The sequence below is a fragment of the Siniperca chuatsi genome, linkage group LG15 (genome assembly GCF_020085105.1).
Source record: "Siniperca chuatsi isolate FFG_IHB_CAS linkage group LG15, ASM2008510v1, whole genome shotgun sequence".
Classification (NCBI taxonomy): Eukaryota; Metazoa; Chordata; class Actinopteri; order Centrarchiformes; family Sinipercidae; genus Siniperca; species Siniperca chuatsi.
Window position 1 is genome coordinate 5,355,647 of NC_058056.1, and position 25,348 is coordinate 5,380,994.

Genomic DNA, 25,348 nt, shown 5'->3' on the forward strand with positions numbered 1-25,348 from the left:
CATGTGTGTCCGTCCTGGGAGAGGGATGCCTCCTGTTGCTCTCCCTGAGGTTTCTTCCGTTTTCCCCCGTTAAACTTAATTGAGGCAAGTTAGTTATTTGTGACACCGGACAATATAAATAAAATCGACTTGACTTGACAGGCTAGTAGCCTAGGTGAGGCTCCACATTAGTGGGTGCGAGGGGCTCCTTCTCAATTTTCACCCCGGCACAGTGTGATACAGTTGTGATCATGGGTGAGGAATCTTTCACAGCATATACAGCCACTTATACTATAGCCTACTATCTGCAGTAGTAATAACAAAAGTAGCCTATTGTTATCTTGTTCATCTGCAATAAAAAAAATTCTAAACTGGGTCAAGCACAGTCACAGTTTCACTGCGCAGGCGCAGCTTGTAGGCTGCCTGTCAGTGCCATAGCAACCAGAGCAGACATCAACCATCAACATGGTGAGTGTTTGTGTTGTCGGTTCATTTTTTTTGTTGCTATTTGGTGTGTAATTTATACGGTCTTAACTGTAACCACCTAAGCGAACGTGCAGTACCGTCGTGTGTGAGGGCTATAACTGTAGTTGACCTTGCATGCAACATTGTTGTCGCTGTGAGCTAAGTGAGCTAACTTTAATTAGCTAGTTAGCTAACCCTAAATGTCAATTAGCATAAGCTAGCGATAAATAGCTGGCTAACATCAACTCTGTCCTGAACACGTGTGGATGTTTGTGTCTTTTTGTGTCGTTTTTCCCACTGCTAAATCCTGTATTGGGAGGAAGAGGACTAAGCTAGTTCGAATGGCTGCTCACTCAGAATGAAGTGTCTAGCAGACAAAACCCTAAAATGAAAATTATAATAGAGACAGTGTATATTCAAAGCCTATAGCTTAGTAAAAGTGTGTTTAATGTTACACTGTTGCTAGCTTGTCTACAGTACCTATCTGCTATTTTGTCATCACAACATAATCCAGCCTCTCCCTGTCTAATTGAATGTCATGTAATGTCTCCAGGCAAAAGCAACGACTGTGAGAGAAGCACTGGCCAAATGGGTGAGTGGCATACATACAGACACAGCTGAAAAACACAGACAGAATACTATGCAATACTGTGTAATATAATTATTTGTGTTCAAGTATGTAGAATTTGTGACTGGAAGTTCATTGTGTAGTTGCATAATTGTAACATAGTTAGAACATATTTGTTGTAATTGCATCTTTTGATCTCTCTCTCTCTCTCTCTCTCTCTCTCTCTCTGTGTGTGTGTGTGTGTGTGTGTGTGTGTGTGTGTACAGGAGGAGAAATCAGGGGAGAAAGTGAGTGATGCTAAAGCCATTAAACTGTATGGTCAGGTTCCCCCTATAGAGAAGATGGATGCTTCTCTCTCCACACTCACCAACTGCGAGTGAGTCCTGTAGCGATACAATTGCTTATTTCAACAAGTTATTATACATAGCTTGATATGTTTAGTATGTTCTACAGCAAGGTAGCATTATAAGTTCTTTGAAGACATATATTTGTTTATGTATTTATTTTTACAATTTCCATACCTACCTAAAGTGAGACAAACTGAAATGCCTTTTTTTAAGGCATGTTAAACCATGAGATTAGCCTAGTTTAGCTCATTTATTGGATGTCTTTGGGATCAAGTAGCTGCCCTGTTCAAAGGTACAGGTTTTTGAACTGATAAATTAATTTTTCATAACAGACACATGGGTGTCTTGACTAGACCATACATATATCATTTGATCCACTATAAAGGTAGGTATGAAGTACTTTCTGGTAAAGCTACAAATTTGGACCAATTCAGCCTGAACAAAATCTACAGTAGGAATCCTCCAACATGCAGTAGGTATCTTAGTAGGCTAGCTGTTGCAGATGACTATTTGGCATTATATTATATTTTGTTAATCTGGTGCAAATGTTTTTTGCTCAATTTCAAAAGTATTAATTGAGAGTTGCTCACATCTGTGGGAATCACAATTGAGAATGACTTCCGGATGGGAGTCGAAACGTCTTGATTCTGAAAACAGTGTCCAGATGACGACGACTGAAACCTTTTCTACAATAGAACAAAATTGTACACAGGAGGAAAGCTGATGTGAGCAACAGATGTGAGCAACTCTCAATTAATACTTTTGAAATTGAGCAAAAAACATTTGCTACAATAGAACACGATAGAACACCTTTTCTACGATAGAACACTCCTGGACGAATGAGGGACTACACCGTCTAATTTTGTTCTACTTTTTTGAGAGTCTAGGGAAATACAGCGTTACACCTCTGCAAAAATTGATTGCTGATATTCACCTTTTTTGCATTTAGTAATTTACATACGTATAAGGTTAAAAGAATATTGTATCCAGGGCTTCTACTAATGATTTAATTTGATCAAAGTTCTTGTTTGTATACACCATAACAGTGAAACCTTGGAGCTACTTTTGCCCCAAAATGGCAGGCAAAGATTCCTGCCAGGCTGTGTACAGTCCCCAACACATTGTATCAATGAAATGCTTATGTTTAGGATTAGGTAAGTGTAGTCTGAGAGGATGCATTGCTTGAGAAACTCCTGTGCATATGATAAATACAAATAAGCATATTAAGTAGTTCCAAACTATAATGTAATTGTTAGGATTTGGTTCAAATTTGTAAAAATGTTTGAGAACATTTATAAGGCAGTGCACAAAGTACTAACCTCTCAGCCTTAGAGAAGAGGCTGTGTTTTCCTACTTCTGAAAGGAGCTGTGATTTGATCCCACAAATATTCAACAGTGGAGCTAAGGTATGCAGATATAGGTAGATAGGTCACTGTGTAGTCCACCCTCAAACTGCACTTCCATGATGTTTTCTCACTCTCTCACCCCAGAAACTACCTCTTTAACACAAAGGTGTTTTTTTTAGTTCCAGTCGTCGACTGTGTACATGAACACGTGCACTGTATCTTACAGAGTATACAACAGTGTAAGATAAAATCAAAATAACTCGATACAAATCAGATAACAGTCAAATCAAATGATAAGTTAACATTCGGCACACTGTCTCTAATGTGCATAACCGCTTATAAACACCAATAAAGTACATGAATGATTGACTAAAACTTTAGTAGATCAATTATGTCGATGATTCCCACAAAAACTATAAAACTGCAGATAAGAGATAACTCCAAACAGTTCACTGTCTTCTCGGGGTGTGGACAGCATTTTCTGTTGCAGATCAGTTAAGTGCAAGTAACTGAGCAGCTAATACAGCGATAGTGTTTAGTCACCAATGTTTTAAACCAGACTAGTATATCATACTTTAAATACCTGATATGTTATTGTACTGTATCCTCCACAGGAAGCTGTCTCTGTCCACAAACTGCATTGAGAAAATAACCAATCTCAATGGCCTGAGTGAGTACTGCCTGCAGAAATACATATAACCACAGACAAACACACACTATTCACGGATGGAAATGTGGTGTTGTAGTGTGATGTTGTACTGTGTCCTTCCAGAGAACTTGAGGATATTGTCATTAGGAAGAAATAATATAAAGGCCCTCACTGGGCTGGTAAGTTACATATGAAACAGAATTAACACTAACTAGTTTGATTGTCCAATTTCTGCCTTTTTTCTTTCTTTCTTGACAGTTTTTTTTTTTTATCAGAGAAGTGGTTACACATGCTAAATACATACTTTGAATGTACTTTATTTTGCATCAATTGTGTGTGTGTGTTTGCAGGAGGCAGTAGGAGACACATTAGAAGAGTTGTGGATCTCTTATAACTTGATAGAGAAATTGAAGGGAATCCAATGCATGAAGAACCTGAGAGTCCTCTACATGTCGAACAACCTGGTCAAAGAATGGGGTGAGCTACATTCATAAATATAGTCAACACATATTAAAATTGAAATAGACATAGTAATTTGGTTGGAAATTACTATGTTGTGATTATTCATGGATTCATGGAACATTTATGAGGCTAAATGACCTGTTTCAGAGAAGTAAAACTCCTTCTCTTGCCTAACATATTTTGCTTTATTGAGGATAAATATGTCAGTAGTGATTTTTAAAATCAGCCTTTTATTCCTTCCACTGTCTGACACTGCAAGCTTTAGCTGCATTTAATACTGTAGCACAGTACCCTATTCATATTTTGTGGGAAGGAAAATTCTTATCAAAACTGAATGTGTCTCACAATGTAAAAAAGCTTAATTGAGGCCAGTAAATGTTTCTAACTTCTTAGCAATGGTCTCTTTAGTTTTGGGTAATTATTCTTATTTTTAAAGTTAATGTGCTATTGATTTGTTGTTGTTGAAATTCTCAATGTGGCACTCTCTAATTTGGTTTATGGTGTGTTGTTTGTGTTGTGTAGGAGAGTTTGTGAGGCTAGCTGACCTGCCATGCCTTGCAGACCTGGTGTTTGTTGGAAATCCTCTGGAGGAGAAGCATTCAGCTGAGGCAAATTGGATGGATGAAGCCTCTAAAAGACTACCTAATCTGAAGAAACTAGATGGTAAGAGTGTTTCAGCAGCAATGTGTGTTAAGAACGACTACTGTTATTCTATATTCCTACAGCTATTGTCATCCCTTGACAGTATAGACATTGCTAAATAAACCAATAACTAACTATTCCCAAATGATTACAGGGTATGTTGAAAAAAGTCTGTAATTTCTGAATCATTTCCGGTAATTTCCAATTAATTCAAATTAATTGCCGGCATAACCTAGAGAATCTTTTAGTAAGTCAGCTGAGGTCAGCTGAGATCAGGTTAGCTGAACATGAAAAAATAAAAAATCTGTCTACAGGCAAATATACAGTTCAGCATATATATATATATATATATATATATATATATATATATATATATATACAGTATATACAGTGGTGTGAAAAAGTGTTTGCCCCTTCCTGATTTCTTATTTTTTTGCATGTTTGTCACACTTAAATGTTTCAGATCATCAAACAAATTTAAATATTAGTCAAAGATAACACAAGTAAACACAAAATGCAGTTTTTAAATGAAGGTTGTTATTATTAAGGGAAAACAAAATCCAAACTTACATGGCCCTGTGTGAAAAAGTGATTGCCCCCTAAACCTAATAACTGGTTGGGCCACCCTTAGCAGCAACAACTGCAATCAAGCGTTTGTGAGAACTTGCAATGAGTCCGTAAATGTTACCAAAATGGCTTGAAGGTCACTGAAATTAAAAGGAGAAACTATATAAAAAAAATAATTTTTACATTGTCAGTTACAAGGCACGTAATAGCAATAAGTCATTGCTTTGAAGATATGATTGGTGATCTCTTTTCCTGTTATTTCCAGGAACCCCAGTCATCAAACAGGAAGAGGATGAAGGAGATGGAGAGAGCTGAGAAGCATGACTATCTGCAAAACTACAACCCCCTTCTCTAAGAGTCTTCCCTTTTTTAAGTTTTGTATGGTTTGTCAGGGTGCTTTTCTTCATATAAAATGATTTTTACAACAGCGTAGACTTTGTTGTAGATCGACAAGCACAAAATAACCAACAAATACACAGATTGTATATGTTGAAAAACGTCTGTTAAATTGACAATACTTCAGGCCTTGTGGGTTTGGGACTAGAAATAGGTTTTGATAAGACCGTATATTGCAAGTGAAACTACATGATAAGCACATTTCCTAATGCTATTTACAGCATTATGGGGTTTTTTTTTTACTGTCAAACTATGAAGGATATTGAAACTAATAGTAATTGTTTTTGTTAACTGAAAATTGACTGTGGGAATTGGTGGTACAGTACCATTTGCGGACCAAAAATACAAAATATACAATGTTATCTTAGAGTGTCCTTGATTTATATGCCTCTCTATGTTATTCTAGCAAGAACTAAAGCACAGTGTAGTACACACACCCAAGTGAGCAGAGACATTTGTGTGGACCAGATGTTGATCAGGTAATACTATTAGCTCCATGTTCCTGGACCTTCTCTAGCCTAATAGGAGTTGGCTATAAATACCAAACACTGTCCTCCCTCCATAATATCACCATGGAGAGATGGCCAAATAAAGCTAATGAGTAGCTGAATTATGCCACATTTACATCACATTGGACTAAGCAGTGAAACAATTGATGGTTAGAAAAAGTGACTTGGAGTGATAGATTTTAGTGTCAACCACAAATGAAAAATCCAGGAAACAGGCCCCCCACCCCCCCGTGGCTCACCTGGTAGCGTGCATACCATTAAGGCTGAGTCCCTAATGCAGTGGCCTCGGTTCAATTCCAACCCATGGCCCTTTGCTGCATGTCATCCCTTCTCTCTCTCTCCCCCACCTTTCCTGTCTTATCGCTGTCACTATCAAATAAAGGTAAAATGTCCAAACAAAAATAAATCCAGCAAACAATTGCATCTTGCCATGGTACTTGAAGAGCATACTGTTTTTCCTTGATGTGATCAGGATTCAGGAATTCACTGAAATCAGAGTCTATTACCAACCACGGACTTCTCAGGTAGTAAGCAAGTTAATAGGTACTATCCTTCTGATGTGACATGAAGGGACCTTTGCCAGCTACATTGAAACAGCCTTTGGACAGGACTGTGGAGCCAACATAGCGGAGAGTGAAAACTTACATGACCAAAATACATCCACAGCTCTGTTTGGTTCTGTGTTGTTTGAGATCTTCCTGACTATATAATACTGAGGTCATGTAGTATATGTCTAAACTTGATTATTAAATGAATATGCATTGTAATCAGGTCTGTTTATTTTAAGGGCAGAAACTGGTCTACTGCATTTTACTGTCAATTTTAGGTACATTTTGGATCTGTAGTTTCCACATTGTTCTTTATGATGTGATACCAAGGTTAATGCATGTCCTCGTTAATTACCAATGTTTGTGTAAAATGATTTTCATGTTTTAAATTTTAGGCATGTTTGTACATACAAGTGACAGATGTTTATGGTTTTTAAATAATTTTAATATTTGAAATAAATACTATTTAAGTATATCAGTTGAACCTTGCCACTTGAAATATAACGGTAATCTTGGTAATCTATGATAATGTAGCATAGAATAATTTAGTAATTTGACTAATAGATACAAACAGGACTTACCTGCTTTTTTAGTAATTCAAACAAAGACTTTACTTAAGGACATGTAATTGGCATATTTTCTCTCCACGATTTGCCCCTATTAAACTAAAAGTAAAGTAAGAAATAATTTTTTTCTACGCAGTATGTGAAAAATAATATGTAATGTGTATTAAAATAAAAACACTTCACCAAGCGCACCAATGAAAAGTAAGTCTGACCTACCTCTTTCAGAATCACATTTGTAATTGGCCAACACAGATATCAATCACAATTTCTTCCATTCGCTTACTTGGCAACGGCCTCGTACCCGGAAGATGTCGACTTCGCCGCGAAATATCAACAGCTCAACTTCAAAGCGGTAGAAATATCATTGGAAATGTCTTTCAAAAATTAAAAGTGTCGCTACTGGATTAAGTATGATAGCTGAGAGGATAGAAAGTTTGGTCATATGCGTGTAGTGTGCGGCGGCTGTAATGCAGCAGCGGAGTAAAGCGGCTGTGAGTGTGGAAGTGAAGCAGGTCATTGGAACTTTGTGCAGACTGCTAGCGGCTGTCGGCCTGGAAGCTGTTCCCGCACCGGAGACCTTCAGACGGGCTAAATTCGGTGGTGGACTCGAGGTGGTAGGTTAATCATCTGTTGTCACTGTCAGGGGTGGAATGTAACAAAAATTTCTCGAGGTCCGTACTTAAGTAATATTTTGAGGTCCTTGAGTATTTCCATTTTATGCTAACGTTACTTTCTATTCCACTACATTTCCGAGGGAAACAGCCTATTGTACTTTTTACTCTACTATATTTATTTGACAGCGTTAGTTACTAGTTCCTCTATTTCACATACAAAACAAATGATCTCTTTGTTAGATATGATCAATTTCTGTAGTTGAGAGTACAACATACTATATATAACTGTTTTAGTTCATGATTTTTTTCCTGTTACATAATAGCCAAACAAGTCATTATTACAGAGTGGGGTTGTATGATATTCTGGTAAAATTAATTATGAAATTGTAATGATTTACATTGATACCAATTTGACTGTAGGAGCAGACAATGGGATAACAAAGGATAAGGGCAAAACAACAAAAATAAAATCAACAATGTGTTATCTTAAAAATAAGCAGAAAAGCGTTTTGGACCATTTTTTATTAAGCAGAATGTGTTCTTGTCTGGTGCTTTCAATGGCAGAGCTCTTCATAATATACTCAGTGTACTGTATATATTGACACACTGTACAGACATCTTTCTGCTTGCCGTTGTTTACCAGGAGGAGCAGTTTTGGCAGCTCCTCGCCAACATCCTTCAGGCAGCTGGCATTGTTTCCTGTGAAGCTGGTGCACAGCTAGGAGGAGGTCAGTCACATTGTCTGTTTTTTTCCTAGATACGTGCATGGCTTTTATGGCTCTTTGTCCAGGACTTTACTGATTTCTCGTAAGATGCTTTTTTTTTTTTTGATGATTTGAAAACATCCCATTAGACAAAACACACATGTAAATCCCCCCAAACTAATAATACATTCTATAAATTTTAAATTCCAATTCGCTCGGAATCATTAATTTGGACAGCAGAATTTTGTAAAAACACAACACATAACACAACTCACTCTTCTAGTTGTGCTATGAACTAGCTTTTGTCTTCTTTACATATTGCAATACTGTAAGTATGAAACTGGTAGATGGAAAAGCACCCAAAAGAACACAATGGCACTTTGTCCATTATGCAAAATGACCTATCTCAGATGAATTGCATTTTCATTCATTCATGGACAGTTCTGTATGCTTTTATATGTACTTTATGTATAATTCAGCCTGTTTGGTATCTTTGATTTGTGCAAGGCTTGTCCACACAACATGAGTTTGTAATGACAGACACTACCGAGGGTTCTGTCTGCTTATTAAAAAAATCTTTTCAGTACTGACTCCATGTTGACTTTTTTGTTCACAATCTGTATGATCATGCACCCACTTTGTATCCTTATCCGATTCTAATGATTGCCTTCTTGACTTAGGTTGAGCTTTACTGTTGGCACTTTGTAGCACTAAATAGAACAAAACTAAGGCTGTGCTGCTCCTTGCACATAACTGGACCAAATTGACTGACATTTCTTGAAGGGATGAAAATGGTTAAGTGGACTTGCTGGGCGACTGAATGTGTTTTCTCTGACTGTGTACAGCCTCAGAGCACAGGAAGCTTTTGGCTGCAGGCCTCTGGCAGACTGGCTACCATGCTGACTGGATGTGTGGGAGCGACAGAGTAGAAGGAGGGAGATTCTCCAGCAGACACCTCCTCCTGGCGCTGGGCTGGCTGCTTGCTACAGGAACACTGGAGAAACTGCTGACACAGCGAGTACAGCAACTGGACAAAACACTACTCACAACTACACCTGTAAGTACCACTGGTATACCACCACGTTATACTGGTAAACCTAATTCTGTATTTGTATATGTATACTTTTATATCTCTAATCTCTCTCTCTCTCTCTGTCTGTGTTAGAACCCTCAGATTTCCAATGAGCTCCAGTTAGACTCAGCATCTCTGAGGAAACTTCAGTGGCTCATTGGCTGTCTGAGATACCAGGGGCGGACCCTGCAGTCCATGCAAGAAGAGCGAACACGCTTGCTTCATGCTGTGAGAAAATCCCCTCTTTTCCAACTTTCCACAGGCTACCATTCTGTATTTGTCAGTCGTCTTAATGGAAAAGTTCGACAAATTAGAAGTTTTGGAGCATAATTGCAGGATGACTGCAAATGACAGAATTCTCTATTCCAAACAGTAGCCAAAGTACACAAGACCTTTTCTCTCCAATAATGTGAACTTCCCATAAGACAAAATAGGCACATTAAAGCGTACTTACTGTTAAATCCCTTTGGTTACTGTCAAGTATTTTTCTGCATAAAAAGTCAATTCAACCAAGAAATCAATATTTTTCTCAGGTTTTTTTTGCCTGCCTCTCCTCCTCTGTATCCTCTGAGCAAAGATCAACAGTGCTAAGGGAGGTAAGTGTGTTTGTGCTGCTATTAAAATTAATTATTAATATTGTGCTCTGCCTATAGCTATATAGTTAGATATCAAAACAATTTTCTGTCTGTCTGAGTGTTTTCTGAGTGTTATTTTTTTTATCTTACTTATGTATCTTTTACTAATGAGTTTGGTTTTGAAATACATTTTTGTGTATCATGTTCTTTATTGTCTATTTGACACTCTATTACCAAGGTTTTGGCTGTAATGGTTTTGGAAATTTGTTGTTTGTCTAAGTGTAGCAATATCATGATAGTGAAGTTGGACTCAATGGCGTACTTTGTTTAATAATTCAATATTAAACAGTTAATTTAGTGAGATTTGTCCATGACAAAAAGTTACAGTTGCTCTCTAGTTGCAAGTCTGTATTGTTGTTTGCTTAATTTCTTAATCCTTTAAAATTCAAAGTGTTAATGTTCCATCTGTGAGTACATCTTCATTATGTAACACAATATGCTTTGGGTTGTATTTAAAACTATAATGTGTGTGTGTGTGTGTGTGTGTGTGTTATAGGACTGTGTTCGTATGCGGCAGCTCTGTGACCTCCTAGAACTATATCTGAACTGGAAACAGGTGGAGAAAGTCTTCTGGACCTGGATGGTGAGTTAAACACAACAACACACAGGGAAAAACAGCACAATTCAACACAGAAGTGTTCTCCAAGATGGCAGCAGCCATGTGTGCCAGGAAATGTGACGCGAAGCATGTTTGTTTATGTGTAGGACAGTGTGGTGGACTGCCATCTGACAGATCCTGTTGTCGAGAAGCCTACACATGCACCACATGGGAGCGTTAGAGTGTGTCACAACGGAAACCAGGGGCTAGAAAAATTGGAGGACATGCTCTTGAGACTGCCCACAGGACAGGTGTGCAACACCTACACGTACTTGCTTTCTTTCCAAGAGTGAGATGAAAAGATCGATAGCAGCTTTCAGACCTATGTGTTAAGTACTGAGCTGGAGTCAGAATGTGTTTAGCCTAGCTTAGCATAAAGACTGGAAGCAGTGGGTAACAGCTAGCCTGGCTCTGTTGTCTGTTCAGATCACCCACCACCACTTCTAAACAGGGATTGGCATCGGGACCTGGTTCTATAAGGACCCTGTTCCAAATTTCTCAAAACCTGAAAAGCATTAAGGTCAGAGCTTATCGATACTGCTATTGAGACTAGTGGGTCCTATAACGTAAGGTTATGTCTCAAGAGACGAGAGTCATGTCATTTGAATCAAATCATTGGTGCACAAACATACATCAATTGTCTAATACATTTTTTGAATTCATTTGAATTGCCTGCCAACCGCCGTTAAACTAAACAAAGAAGAACTGAATTGCCTCAGGCCCTTGTTTGCTTAATTTCTCATTTGGCCTATTGGTTGCTTGCTACAATGGCTGAACTTGCAAAGCGGTCAAAGGCGTGGCTACATTTCACTAACGCCAAAGATAAGGCGTAAGTGAAATGCCATTTAAGTTAATTTCTTTTAAGCTGGGGGCGGGGGCATAACTTAAGTGCTAAAGCACTTCAAATTGCGCATCAGTTAAAGCCAAAAGGCAGCACCTTCGACTGTCTTTGAGTCGGAACACAACTGTTTGCTGCCAACACTCGCCCGCTTGCCACACACAAAGGGAGGCACGCACCTGTATTAACGTAGCGGTCTAGCAGCAGTCAGCACCATAAATGACGAGCTATATTCATTAAAGAAAGTTGATTTAATAAAAAAAGACATATGGCTCAGTTAAGTTCATATTGTGTCTGAGCTGGTCTTGTTCTGAGTAAATATGACTAATACAGAAGAGAGAGCGGGGATGACACATGCACACATGTGACACTGTCCACACAGGTGAGAGAGATGAATGGCACTGTCACTTGTTTATTGACAAGGGAAAAAACATAAACGTTTGACTCATATGATGTAGGAGTGCGCAATTAATTATATAACAATGATCATGCCTTCCCCACTCAGCCTAATTGGGTGCATTATTGTAATACTGTTGCTTTGTGTTGTGAGTTGGTGCAATAAGCTAATGGTCTCTGTTCAGAGATAAATTCATCAGTCACAGGCAGTTTGTTTCCAACCTGCTGTGATTAACTGCTTTTGCTTCCCAAACATCTGCAGGCAAGCACATTTCCATTACATGGGGAGTGCAACATGACGTCTCTTCGTAGAGAAAGAGGGAGAGATGTGAGGCAAAGCTACTGCATGAGGTGAAAGTGACAGGTGCATGGCGGTGTTCTGATAACAGTAAGTTAGTTATTCTAGCTTTGCTCGCACACCAACATGGTCAACAGTTGGAGCTACAGCAGTGTCTGTGACACACAGCTCATGGAGGCAGTTAAGGTACTTTAAAACCCTTAGCCCCTGATTACTCATATACACATACTCTTCTCAAAGTCATAACTCAGTCCAATGTGAGCACACATATTTTTAGATTCAGTGTGACTTTCACTTAGATGAAGATATCATTATCTCTGATGTCCATCGCGAATAAATGTTCATAAATGTGCTTGGAAATCATAGAAAAAAAGATGCTCCTCATAACTCCAGAACTTCAACCTGAGAATCATCACATTTTTAAGTTTTCTCCAGGATCAAAGTAATCCAGTGATAGTTGTCTGTACATCCGTGGGTACATTGCAAACAGGAACTGCTAATAGCTAATTCAGCATACTTTCATTAGTGCCAGTTTGCCCAAGATTTCAGTTTTTATCATTCCCATAATAGTTGATTTGAGCAAACATTCACACCTGGACCATTCATGCATATGCCCTATATTCTGTACCGATGGTACAGAAACACACAGAACATGGTATAGCTTGTTGAAATGACTGGTTTTGCAAAAGAATGAGAAAACTTACTGAGGGAACAGGGACAGTACAGTCTGTTCAAACTGATAATACTGAGGGATTAGAAAAAGTTCAGAGTTTGTGTTTGTGGACTGCTTGTAACTAATTTAAACAGAAATGTAAGGTCAACAATATGTGATTTTAAGGGGAGGAAGCCAAAACTGTAGTGAGGCAGATGATTTCCAGTCAAAAGCCACTGAACTAAAAGGCCAGGGATCCCCTATTACATATACAGATTCAGCCTATCAGAGAGCAATGAGCACCGATAGACATTCCCTATTGAGAAAAAAGCAGAAATGCCAAACTTCCTCCAGAGTTTGTTTTTAAACTCTTTACAAGTTAGCATCTGTACAGATTAAACAAACAATACTTGGCACATCCCTAAAAAGCGATCCTTCTTTGAGAGGTATCTTTTCCGAACTCCCATTTACTTTATTCAGATTCAATCATTCAAAATCCAGTCATTTATAAACTGCAGTAGCACTCACATTATCTATATACTGAAATGTCCCTGCGGTCTGGTGAATGTCTGCTAAATTAAACAGGCTCTAAAACAAAGGATTGCAGAACATAAGACTCTATTCGCACTAAGAATCTTGTGATGGCATTTCATTATGCAAGTCGTGGATTGGCCTCTTCCCTGAAATTCTGAGGGATTACATAGATTTTCTCCCCTCTGGGAGGAGACTTTGTAAACAAACTGTTGTGCAGAGAAAGATAGTGGATTTACACACTGAAATTTAACCATAGAGACAAGGTGCAATTAAGTCCCTCCCACACCTGTAGGGGAAAACAATTCATTGCTCTCCATTGACTTTGTATTGTGTGAAGGTGCCTCCTTGTCACTTCTGTCTGCTAGCAAACAACAGAAAGATGCCTAAAAGCTGCTGTCAGGTGGGAGGGTTAAGAACCCAGAACTAACCCAGAACTAAGTTTTTACACTCAGCATGTGTGCAGCAAGCATTTTGTCACTAGTAAGTCAAATATCCAGATGTCAGTTGTAGGCTAACTATATTTCTCTAAGTTAAGCTAAAGCATTTTGACAATATGCAACCTGTGTTATAGTGGAATGTGGATAAATCAGAAAGGTATGCAGTATTATGTTTGCTTATGTTTAAGTGCCTTAGCTAACTACAGTAGCATTTCTCCAAGAAAAGCAAGGTAAGCAGAAGGGACACTGAGACTGACTGATAATTGTTGAGTTTGTCATTATACCTTTTCCTGTCTGGTAGATAAAGGGTGCTAAAATAAAATCCTTTCACATGTTGAAATCTAACATTTTTAGTTAGCTACAGGCATTTTGTTAGCATTTCAGCCCTTGTCTCTATATGGATTAATTGAGGAAATTAATGTTTTGCTATGAATGTTCTGACAAATTAATCTATCGTGTGTTTTATGATTGTTCTATGATGTCTCTTAAAATGGTTAATAGTTTCTATGATATTTTTATGATATATATTTATATATGCTGCAACAATATGGTATTGGCTAGACATAAGCAAAGCCCAGAACCTGTCCATCCTATGAGAGACAGCTATTAGCTGGGCGCAGGCATTTTAAACTTCTGCACCACCACTGCCTCTTCTTACTCTGATGAAGACATGTTTTATGTCAAAATGTTAGTTGCTGCATTTTATTAAAAGCTCTTACTATAAACATATGCACCAGATCTCATATTTTCAGATCCTGAACCATAGAGGTGTTGGTACAGAGCCAGGCTAGCTGTTTCCTTCTGCCTCCAGTCTTTGTGCTAAGCTAGGCTAACCGCATCCTGACTCCAACTCCGTACTTCGACATGAGATAAATAATTGATCAAGAGTACTCAAAAACAAATTTGAATGATTTCTACGAGTTCTAGACCTTTTAAATGTTAAGGAAAGTGCAATTGATGTTGTTAAAACACAAAATGTTGTAATAGAGTTACTATATTAAACATTTTCCATTATTTTTTTCAAGGTGTTTTGGTGTACAGTGTAATAGAAACATTAGCCTGCTTAAAGGCTGAATAAGTAGGATTTGTGGGTTGCTGTTTGTAAACACACGATTCAAAGTCGGTTTTAAATCACAGTTTTACGATGGTAGAGGGCTCAGTGGTCGATGGCGTTCATCGGCCCAGCCCTTACAGCGATATAACCTGCTTGGTACGTTTTTATAGATTATTGCATTATTTTTGTGTAAATCTATACATTGTTTTTTTTTTTTTAGGAAAATCCTACTTATTCAGCCTTTTAAGATAGGAGCAACTGATTATTTGCTTGATGTTACGTGGCACTAGGTGTGAAATTAGCCACCGTTTCTAGCACAGCAGAGCCATACAGGAACATTCCCTACATAAAATAGTCTAAAATTAGAAAACATTTAGATTCAAATCAGGAACTGATTAAATGATAAGTAAACAAGATTAAACATCTGACCCCATATTTGATGCCAGCTTTGGTACTTTCTACTTTTTCGGTATGAAGTGACACAGACACATGTTGGTCAGTACCAAAAAAGTACTGAGGTTTGATGCCCAGCCCACTCTTAAACTACTTCTACCTCCATAGTAAAATATGGCAGTATGAAGACAGAAAACTTAATATTAACTCAACATTTGACATACATTGACCGTAGTGTTATTCTTATTTGTAATGATATTTGTGTCCTCCTGCTGTATGTTCCTGTCTAAATCCCTTTCATCTTATGTCAGAAAGGACAGAGCAGAGGCAGAGGGGATGCAGAGGACAGAGGAAGAAGAGGAGAGCGGTTGCAGGGTGGATCAGACACCTCCTCCTTCCCTCCTCGTCTCTTCTCTCTCCCATTCGTGCCCTCCCTCCCCCAGGTCTACCGAGCCAGGCTTCAGACTGAGAGGCCAGTCAGAAACAGTAGCCACCCAGCAAAGGGGCTCTGCGGCGGGGCCGAGGCTCCAGATGAGCTCCCAGCGTCTCAGGCTGAGCAGCTGCTTCTTCAGACAGAGGCTCTGCTGCTGGACAGGAGGGACAGGCAGAGACTGGCCAATAGGATGCAGCTGCAGGAGATGGTTGGCAGGCTGGATGAACTGGTGTTGATACCACCATAGATTTTTTTAATCCTCAGACAGCATGGAATATGACTAACATTTGTGTGATGGAAGTGTTCTGATATTCAAGAAGCTGATTTATTAATTCAGAAATAAACACAAATCCACTTGACATTTGGATGCAAACCAGATATTTTCTTGAAGTTTTTACTTTCACAAGGAAATAATATTTCAACAACTTGAGTTTGTTGTAGCTGAAAATGATAACCTTTATGTCATTTTTTTTAACAATGTTACAAAGTGCTTAACAAACAGAAGAGACAAAAGACACCTGAAAAACAAAACATTAACATTACAGACAAATTAAAAAATATATATTTTAGACATTTATCTATTTCACAAAATGACTTGTAATGAAAGTAAACATTACATCAAACATTACAGCTGATATTAACAAGGTCAGCAGTCAAAGTCATTGAAGATATTGAGACATTGAGATATGGAATTAATACACCTGTGTCCTCATAATGTTTATGAGTGTTTAACAACTACATTGTACTCACATTGTGAGTAGTTGAGCTGCAGTTAGGGCATGGTTAGCCTGTCTTAGCGGAAAGACTGGTAGCAGAGGGAAACGTGGCTCTGTCCAATGTGAAAAAACACGACAAAAACCTTTTAAAGCTCACTTTAATCCATACACAAACAGAAATATAAATAATAAATTCAATTATTAAACACATATAAATATAATAATGATAACCAAACACATACATCCTGCTTTTGGCTGAAGTTAAATTGAGTAAAATATACAGATAGATGATTAGAATTGTTTTGTTTATTAGAACAATAAAACTAATAAATTCAGCTGTCATACATCACTACTACTGTATAAAGTCAAACACATGCTACAGTTGTCAAAAACCTCAATTGCATCTTTATTCATCAAACTGAATATCACTAAATTATTTTCAGCAGGACCAACAAACTCACTTTACATTTATGCATGTTCAAACACCAAAAAACCTATTTTTGGATTATTCATTTAACCATCTTTTGTGAAAGCTAAATAGTGAAAGTGCTACAATAAACAGATTTTTAATTTGAGAGGCTAGATGTAAGCACTAATAATACAGCAGGGGTTATTGACTTTTGATGACTACACTAACTTCTTGTCTCATAAGACAGAGCAATTACCCAGAGACTCAGGGTATACCTGTAAAAGGCTTTTGCCAGTGCAGGGTGCAGAGAGTGGTTTGATTTTCTGATAAAAGGGCTGTAAAGACTAAATCATCATGAAGAATTAACCACCAGTAGTTTCTGCATGTAGGAGTTGAGCCACTTCTGTCTCTCCATGGAGGTGAGAAGTTTACTCTTCTCTCTGAAGGCAGCATCATCAGCCACAACCATGTTCCTCTTCACCACGCCGGCACCCTGAGATGACCATTCAGCAGGCCATGGCCTCTCCACACTAGAGATACACAGACCAAGACCTCAAGATCAGTGACTAGCAGACAATCCAGGTACCAGAGGCTCCACACTAATCTATTGCTTGTGGGTTTTTTATTGGTTTTGTCCAATAGGTTAGTCTTTACTTTAAGATGCACTGCTTGATTTTGGTGAAGTTCCTAATAGCACCCTAAAGCCCCAAATTTCCTCTGAGGAATAGTTAGACATTTTGGGGAAATACGCTTATTGGCTTTCTTTCCAAGAGTTAGATGAGAAGATCAATACCACGCCTTCAGTGTGAGGATACAGCGAGCAGCCGGTCAGCCTAGCTTAGCATAAAGACTGGAAATGGGGAAATTGCTAGCCAGGCTCCGTCCAAAGGTAACAAAATACAGCCCTGCCAAGAAATAGCGATACACTGCCTGTAAAACCACAACCTGTTGTTTTTTACACTTTAGTTTTTGTAGAGATTAAACAATGAGATATATAATGTGTTAATTGAAACAGAGCTTGGTTAGATGTTTCTAAAACCCCATTACTAGTCTTTGTGCTAATCTAAGCTAACTGTCTCCAGGCTCTTGTCATGATTAGTGAATTCAGGCAAGAGAGGGAGGAGGACTCAAATGCAGACAAACACAAAAGGCAAGCAGGTAGGATGAAGGGAAATTTACTAGAGGCAATGGTCAGAAACAGGCTTACAAGCTGGCAAAATAACCCCAATGCACTGCATGCTGTCATTGCCTGTCTCTCTGACATTAATGTATGGATGGGTAAAAACGTTTTAAAGCTAAATGAGGAAAAACTGAGATTCTATTAATAGGACCAAAAGCAGCACAAGAAAAACTGCACTCAATGCTTGGTTTTCTTAGCATACAGGTTAAATCTAACATCACAAACCTGGGGGTGATTTTAGATTCTGATTTAAATTGGATTTCTCATTTTATCAACGTCATTAAAACATCCTTAGAAATATTGCCAAAGTCAGACCTTTTTTTAACTCAGAAAGATGCTGAAATACTCACTCGTGCTTTTATTACTGGCCATTTAGACTACTGTAATTCACTTTTTACTAGATTACCAAAAAAGTCTATAAGAAAACTACAGCTAGTTAAGAGTCTTAACTAAAACAAAGAAAATGGATCACATCACCCGAGTACACTGCACTGGCTACCTGTATCGTTTAGATCTTCTCCCTACATCAGAGACTTTCTCTCATTTTATGTTCCGGCCAGATCACTAAGGTCCTCCACCGCTTTTCGTTTAAATGTTCCTTATCTGTCCCATTAAAGTATTGGTGAAAGTGCTTTCTGTTCTTATACCCCGAAACTGTGGAACTCATTGCCTCTGGATATTAGAATGGCAACCTCTCTCTGTATTTTTAAAAGGAAATGAAAGACTTATCTTTATAATCTTTTAATTTGGAGTAAGTTTGTTCTTACATTATTTTTATTCTTGGTGTTATTTTATTTTTGTTCTATTGAGTTTTATGTACTGACTTTTAACACTTTATTGTTTTATTGTTGGTGCTATATAAATAAAGTTGAGTTGAGTTAAAAGAGGACTGAGACAACTCTAGCTTCATATTTAGCCCGCACATTTGAGAGTGGTATCAATCTTCTCATCTAACTCTTGACAAGGAAGTGGTTGAGCGCATTTCCCAAAATGTCAAACTATTTCTTCAAAGGGTCAGTTCACCCAAATTACAAAAATACACATTTTCTCATTTACACATAGTGTGGTAGTTCCCAACCTGTGCTGTGACCCCGAAGGGGTCGCAAAACAAATCTGATGGGTTGTGAGATGATTAAAATAATAAAAACAGGAAAAAAAATATTTTTGCCAAACAAAATTAGGTTTATTTTTGCACACATTTGCAAATCTTTACTTTTTTCTTGGGAAATACTTAATAGTTTTACCTCTCTAGGCCTCTAAAAGCAAGTGAAGCAACATAAGAAAAAAAAATCACTTTTTGGTTAAACTGCTCACAATTTATTAATGTACTCAAATTGTTGCAAGTGTCGCAAAGAGATTTTAGATTTGCTCCACGGATTTAGCATTGCACTCCTATTACGTTGTTGGATCACAATGGACAGTTTATTTTAAGAAAGGACCCAAATTGATGCTGCAAAACCCGAGCTATCTTCTTTTTTATTCCATGCATTCTCCTTCCTTGTCAAAACCTTGTGCCTACATTACCCATAATGCAACTAGACCGCTGACAGTTCTTTTAGAGATTTGGGTGTTATGCTAGTAGTTGCTAATGTAGCCTGGAGCCTCTAGCCTCAAGCAGAGATGAGGAGTGGGCTACAGAGGTCTGGTAAACTCACTTCTTTCTAATTCCACAACACTAGATTTTTTTTCATTTTTGTAGTTGTAGTCTTCAGCCCCAACCCATGCTGACTCAAGTGACATCACTTTATAATCACACAATTTATCAGACTTCACCATAGACTGTATAAACCATGGACGAAGTGTCCGTGATGTCACCCATAGGTTTCTGAAGAGCTCAAAGTGGGCGGCTCTGGCCGTCGCCATCTTGGCTAATCCAAAACTGGGCAAAGAGGTGGAGCTGAGGTGGGCAGAATGAAGCCTGGTTGCTGTACCACCTAGCTGCAAGCCACCTGATAGAGCACACACCTGTCAGTCAAAGTTGCCATGTCCTTAATTATGCATAGCTTTAAGCCTTAATATAATTTAAACGGGTGAGTTCTAAAAAAAATCACCCCCCTCACACTTGTCATGAAGAGGGAAATTAGCTATAGACACCAAAACAGTTTTTTTTGTACCAGGCTGTAAACATGTTTATTTCTGCTGTAAAGTTGGGCATTTTAACATGGGGCTCTGTGGGGATTGACTCGCTTTTGGAGCCAGCCTCAAGTGGCCATTTGAGGAAGTGCAGTTTTTGGCACTTCATGTTGGCTTCATTTTTCAGCCCCTGAAGTTGTCGCTTGGACATCACACAGCTCACTCTGGAGACACAAAAAGCTTTATACAACTTTTTTTCACATATGCAGTAGTATTTAAACAGTAACAGACCTGCAAACAGACTTTGGTGTGTAAAATCGGTTTAGTTCCCCTTTAAGGTATCACAACAAAAAGGTTGGGAACCACTGCCCTAGGGATACGGAGCCATGCAGATAGTTTTGGTTTTATCTTCCAAGTTTTTGAGTTATCTGCCTCTGAAACTTGTGCCCCCAGCCCAATATACGTTTGAAATTAATATAAACTGTAAAAACAGTGTCCTCCAGAATCAGTGTCCTGGTTTATCAGGCTAATCCCCTGACCTCACTATTTTGGAAATATCGGTGAAAAATAGGTCTAATATGTTTAAACCTTTTTGGGGGGTGTGGGGGCCAACTGGCCCTTTAAAGAAGATATGAAATCAGAGTTGGGTCTTGTAACAGATGTTGGCACAAACAAGAAAATGACAGGAATAGACAGCCAGATGTGCAGCCAAACCCATACATAAAGAGTTGTCAGTGTTATATGTTACATGTTATAATACATTAGTGTAGCTGCATGTAAGAAAGTGTTGGGGCTGCTTTTTAACATCCATTTTGTACCCTTGTTTCATTTGATCAGAATTTCATAGTAGCATCTTCTCTCACTATGCAGTTACCTTGCCTCTGCCCTCTCGGGGGCAAACAGCCAGGCCTCCCTCATCAGTCTGGCCTTGCTATCGGTTGCTGCTCCGAGGCTGGGCGCTGACATCATTTGAATGCTCCAATCACGGAGAGAGATTGAGGGGAAGAGGACATCCCAGACATCTTGTTTAGGTTCATCTGAATCATCAGAACTTCTGGAATCAGATAAGATTAAACTTATTGATTCCTTGGAAATCACATTTCATTCTATGATTTCATTGTATTATTTAGGAATATCAAAATAAGTACAACATATTAAGGAGTAAATAAAGTTAGGTACTAGTTAATTCATTGGTTTGTTGTTTTGGTACTTATTCACTCAAAACCATTGTACCATTAACAATCATAGTTTGCTGCTGCCTTGATGAGATAGTGAGTAACCACCTGAGAGGTAGTCGAGGCTGAGGGAAGCCAGATGTCACCAAGGTCATACCCAGAATGCAAAGCAACAGGAAGGTCATTTGGGGGAAAGCAGGCAGCTCAGGCATCCTAAAGAATTGACAATAATACAAGTACATATTAAATGAGTTGTGTGTTTATAATCTTAAAACTACTTAACAATCAAATAAAACAAAACAATAAAAACAAAAAAAACTATTTTCATCATCATAAATAAATATTAATAAGGTTTTTACAATACAAAAAAATACCAAAAAATCACCTCAAGACTACCTTATTGTTACCTTTTACATTTTTTATACCAGTTTGTACAAAGAGGATTCTTGACATTATTAGAACAAGTTTTCTTAGGATTGTTCCACTTTCCTCAAGGTTCTATATAATGCCCCCAAAAAAGTGGTTTCTCTACCTTGGAGTTGGTGTCTTTGGTTATTTAAGACTCATACAGTACATTTAAAATGAAATAAAATGAGCTTAGAATATTTCATCATTTCTATGTAATCCACTTGGAGCTCTCTTCAAGGTCTTGAAAATAGAGGATGTACTAAAATTCACCTGTCAACTTGGAAGCTGCTGGATTCATGAGAATTTTGGGACCTAAAATGAGAAATGATTGAGGCACCCTGACATCGCCCCTGCATGCTGCTGTAAAGAACCATTTTTGGACTGTGCATGTAGACAGCCGAAGAGTGTTTTTTTTGTCATTTGTTGAAATGTTTTAATGAGACATGTAGCACATAACCAGCAAATCAAATAGATTTTTAAAAACATTGCACTCCAATACAGAGTCCGTAACAAAACCCAACAACCTTTGCTTCTGTTTTGAGGTTTAGTATGTTCTCAGCTGGAACCAAATTCTGCCAGTCATGGTCACAATCAATGAGACACTATTTTTCTACTTCTTAAAAAACAAATCGAATTCCTGTGAATGCATTCTTAAGCCACTTGGGGAAAAAATATTAATAGACAGCACAGCCTAAAGTAAAATTAACTTCATGCAAAGGCTATTGGTTATGGGTTTTTTTTAAAGTTGTTACTAGGCCGGTAGTTGGCTGATTTCTTACCTGCTTCTCAGGTGGACGTGTTGGTCTGTCTGTCTGTTAAAGGTTTGTACCAGCAAGCCTCTCAAGGTTAGACTTCAGAGGTTAAGGGTGAGACGTCAAGCAGAGAAACGTTCCAGGACGAACCACTAACCACAGCGACAGACAACTTTATCTACCACTTACTTCTTCACCTGTCACCTCTAAATAGAAAGAAGTTTGGATAAAAACGGATTTCCACTCGTGCTTTTTTGCGTTTCTACTGCTGGTTGCTTCTGTAAGTGGCTGTATGCAGATCTACGGTGGTTGAAAACTATCAGTTTCTTGTCGTACATACTTATATACCCTGGACTGGAGTGTTATAACCCCCCATCTCCCTAACCCACCCACACATATACATAAACATACACACCCTTCACTAGATCAAACCAACTTTGACTGCAAAGAGGACAGTCCTAGTGGAAGTGCTGTTAGCTTGTTAGTGTCCGGTTTCATAGACTCTTAGTCATGATGCTGTTGTGAAGAGCCCACCATCTTATTACTGAAAATCATTATAGTGCTTGTGTGTGTATATGTGCGAGTGTGTTCATTCATACCCTGTGGCAGATGAACCAAACACTGGTTGTTTCTCTCCAAGACTAAGGCATTACTGTCTCAATTTGTCTACACACAAAAAAAGGATATTTATATTGATTTGACTAATCTTAAGTGATGTCCATTTTGGAATATTGAGACGAAACAAAATCATATGAAATAGATAGTAAATTCAACCTGCAATAACTGACTTGACTAATTTGGGGACAACGGAAACAAGCTGCAAACATTACACTGATATAATATCACCTTTTTGCTTGATATGGCTAAATTGTTAGCATACAGTTGCCTATTTTCAGCATTCATTTGGAATCATGTGATGAACCTACTGTAAATTCAATATTCACTCTCCTTTTATCTCTGTCTTCACCAACTCCTGAGGGAAATATGTGGCTCTTTAGCTGCTAAATGCTCCACTAGCTAGTCGCTAACTGTGTCTGGCTGGCATTTCGTGCTGGGTTTTTGGATCGTATTCGCTGAAAACTGCTGCCTGCTGCAGCTGAAAACTAAAGTGAACAAAACCGTAAAGTTAAGGTTTCTAAAACCAAAGCAATGAGCTGAAACACGCTGAAACGCTCAATAGAGCTGATGGGAACTGCAGAGTTGGTGATCTTTCTCTGTTGGTTTGTCACTTAGAGTGACCCCTTTTGACTGCAGCCCTCTCATTCATTTGAATGGAGCCAGTCCTTTGGTGCAGCAGGAGTGCCAGCACTGGGAGTAGGGTATCTCAGCAGACCGGAGACTTTGAATGGGAGGGGTAACTGTTAATCATTTTTTAATTTGGCCAATCAGAGGCTTACAATCCTCTGTCAATCAAAAACTAATTTCACCGCCTGATCCAGTTGTCAGTCACTTTTTAATGCGGCTAATCATCGTTCTCATAGGAGAACGGGGAGGTTCGACACAAAGAAACAAACTTTTCAGCTCTAGTCAAAGGATCAAAGTATCAACCGACAGCAATGTTTTTGATCAACATTTTAAAGTGGAAGTAGACAAATTTTGATCATAACAGAATATAGTAACTTTCACCACTGCTCATTTTAGAAATCACACGTTGCAGTTCTTGTTGGAAAGCTAGCCGCTAATGAGCTACTACAGGCCGTATGCAGTAAACTGCAAGCTAATGTTAGCTAACTCGCTAACATCTATGGGAAATTATAGTAGTAAGCAAACAGGCTAGAAAAGCAGTGGAAACCAGAAGTGCAGTAGTGCCCTTGCCTTACGAAAGTCGGAACAAACTTTTAAATTAGGCCTTGTAGATCTAATATGAGTGAAGATTCAGCAACTGGATTGCTTATTTCTCATATTTGTTCAGAAACAGATTTTGGTCAACTGCTAAGGTGAAATAAGTGAAAGTTTACGTAGTGTAGTTCATACAACAGAACAGAACTACGCATGCTCAAACCCCATTGGCTCACACAACTAGTGGCCTCAGGAGGGAGGACTACAGTTGGACCCTTCTCCGCCCACCGGGCATGTTCCTGGGAAAATGAAGGCTTGCTAGCTACGCTAGCTAATGCTGGAAGCCAGAAACAAACATCTATGATCCATTGTCCGTTTGATAATCTAATCAAAGAACAAGTTTTCTTGCGGTGGCCTTTCTAACATGAGCAGTGGTAAAAGTTACTATATTCTGTTATGATCAAGGAGTCGATAAGCAGACAGCGGTAGTTAGCGCTAGTTAGTTGAAAAGTTGTCCGTACAAAACAAATGATGGATGGAGCGTGAGTTGTTTGTGTGCCCCCCTTATAATACTGTGAAGTGATTTGCTGAATTAAAAAGTGATTGACAACTGGTTCAGGCGGTGTATTGGTGAAATTAGTTTTTGACTGACAGTGGATTGTAAGCCTTTGATTGGCCAAATAAAAAAATGATCGACAGTTACCACGCCCTCTCAAAGTCTCCGGTCTGCAGGTATACAAACTTGAACACGGGGCTCCGGCAAAGAAGTTGAACCTTGCTCGTCTTTTGCAGCAAAGCAACGTCATCCAGCAAGGTGCTGTGTTGGCCAATCACATACGTGCAAGGACACTTTTCTGGTGGGTTACTTTGTAATGTCAGCGCCGTATTTCCACTGTTTACCTCATGATCGTGGTGACAAAAGATACATCCTTGAAAATGAGATGATACATCTCAAGGGGTTTACTCTGTTACAATAAACTTGATTAAAATAGTTGCAAATAGTGTCTCTGAGTATTATAAACCACTGTGCAGTGTTTTGGCATCTGAGAAGCGTTCAAATTAATATTATTTAATATAATTTTTCTGTTACTCAAACTGGACTTCCTGGATCGTATATCGTCTCTCCCTTAACAGGATGTCTGTGGGGTATTAGT

The 25,348-nt window shown here is 38.5% G+C and overlaps 3 protein-coding genes across 9 annotated transcripts; 2 read left to right on the forward strand and 1 right to left on the reverse strand.

Moving 5' to 3' along the window:
• Window positions 1–335: 335 nt before the first annotated feature.
• On the forward strand, window positions 336–6,953 carry dnal1 (dynein, axonemal, light chain 1). 2 transcript variants are annotated; one of them, XM_044166428.1, is made up of 8 exons: window positions 336–447; window positions 998–1,036; window positions 1,279–1,388; window positions 3,320–3,375; window positions 3,478–3,533; window positions 3,705–3,831; window positions 4,339–4,479; window positions 5,291–6,953. In XM_044166428.1, exons 1-8 carry the CDS (start codon window positions 445–447, stop codon window positions 5,338–5,340), a joined length of 582 nt encoding a protein of 193 aa, XP_044022363.1. In that variant the 5' UTR covers window positions 336–444; the 3' UTR covers window positions 5,341–6,953. The 2 variants fall into 2 exon arrangements, with proteins under 2 accessions (XP_044022363.1, XP_044022364.1); XM_044166429.1 differs by lacking the exon at window positions 336–447 and adding an exon at window positions 586–607.
• A 357-nt stretch (window positions 6,954–7,310) lies between these two features.
• Window positions 7,311–18,896, forward strand: tedc1 (tubulin epsilon and delta complex 1). 6 transcript variants are annotated; one of them, XM_044166426.1, is made up of 9 exons: window positions 7,311–7,658; window positions 8,302–8,386; window positions 9,208–9,419; window positions 9,528–9,662; window positions 9,968–10,030; window positions 10,566–10,652; window positions 10,775–10,918; window positions 12,164–12,252; window positions 17,217–18,896. In XM_044166426.1, exons 1-9 carry the CDS (start codon window positions 7,512–7,514, stop codon window positions 17,221–17,223), a joined length of 969 nt encoding a protein of 322 aa, XP_044022361.1. In that variant the 5' UTR covers window positions 7,311–7,511; the 3' UTR covers window positions 17,224–18,896. The 6 variants fall into 6 exon arrangements, with proteins under 6 accessions (XP_044022361.1, XP_044022356.1, XP_044022362.1 ...); XM_044166421.1 differs by lacking the exon at window positions 17,217–18,896 and adding an exon at window positions 15,581–16,078; XM_044166427.1 differs by lacking the exon at window positions 17,217–18,896 and adding an exon at window positions 15,581–15,719 and having other exon boundaries at window positions 12,164–12,289.
• On the reverse strand, window positions 16,220–22,709 carry pth2 (parathyroid hormone 2). Its single transcript, XM_044166430.1, has 4 exons — window positions 22,443–22,709; window positions 21,364–21,468; window positions 20,955–21,134; window positions 16,220–17,357 (listed from the first exon to the last, which is right to left on the reverse strand). The coding sequence occupies exons 2-4, from the start codon at window positions 21,465–21,467 to the stop codon at window positions 17,180–17,182; spliced, it is 462 nt and encodes a 153-aa protein (XP_044022365.1). The 5' UTR covers window position 21,468; window positions 22,443–22,709; the 3' UTR covers window positions 16,220–17,179.
• Window positions 22,710–25,348: the final 2,639 nt, after the last annotated feature.

Bases quoted from the DNA above. Each gene is read 5' to 3' on its own strand.
- tedc1 (XM_044166421.1), top strand. From the start codon at position 7,512: ATGCAGCAGCGGAGTAAAGCGGCTGTGAGTGTGGAAGTGAAGCAGGTC. The intron at 9,663-9,967 runs GTGAGAAAATCC...TATTTTTCTCAG, and splicing joins GAACACGCTTGCTTCATGCT to GTTTTTTTTGCCTGCCTCTC. The intron at 12,253-15,580 runs GTGAAAGTGACA...ATCTTATGTCAG, and splicing joins AGGCAAAGCTACTGCATGAG to AAAGGACAGAGCAGAGGCAG.
- dnal1 (XM_044166428.1), top strand. The intron at 3,376-3,477 runs GTGAGTACTGCC...GTGTCCTTCCAG, and splicing joins AACCAATCTCAATGGCCTGA to AGAACTTGAGGATATTGTCA. The intron at 3,534-3,704 runs GTAAGTTACATA...GTGTGTTTGCAG, and splicing joins TAAAGGCCCTCACTGGGCTG to GAGGCAGTAGGAGACACATT.
- pth2 (XM_044166430.1), bottom strand. From the start codon at position 21,467: ATGCCTGAGCTGCCTGCTTTCCCCCAAATGACCTTCCTGTTGCTTTGC. The intron at 21,135-21,363 runs GTGGTTACTCAC...ATCTGATTCCAG, and splicing joins CAGCCTCGACTACCTCTCAG to AAGTTCTGATGATTCAGATG. The intron at 17,358-20,954 runs GTAACTGCATAG...GTGTATCTCTAG, and splicing joins CCCGAGAGGGCAGAGGCAAG to TGTGGAGAGGCCATGGCCTG.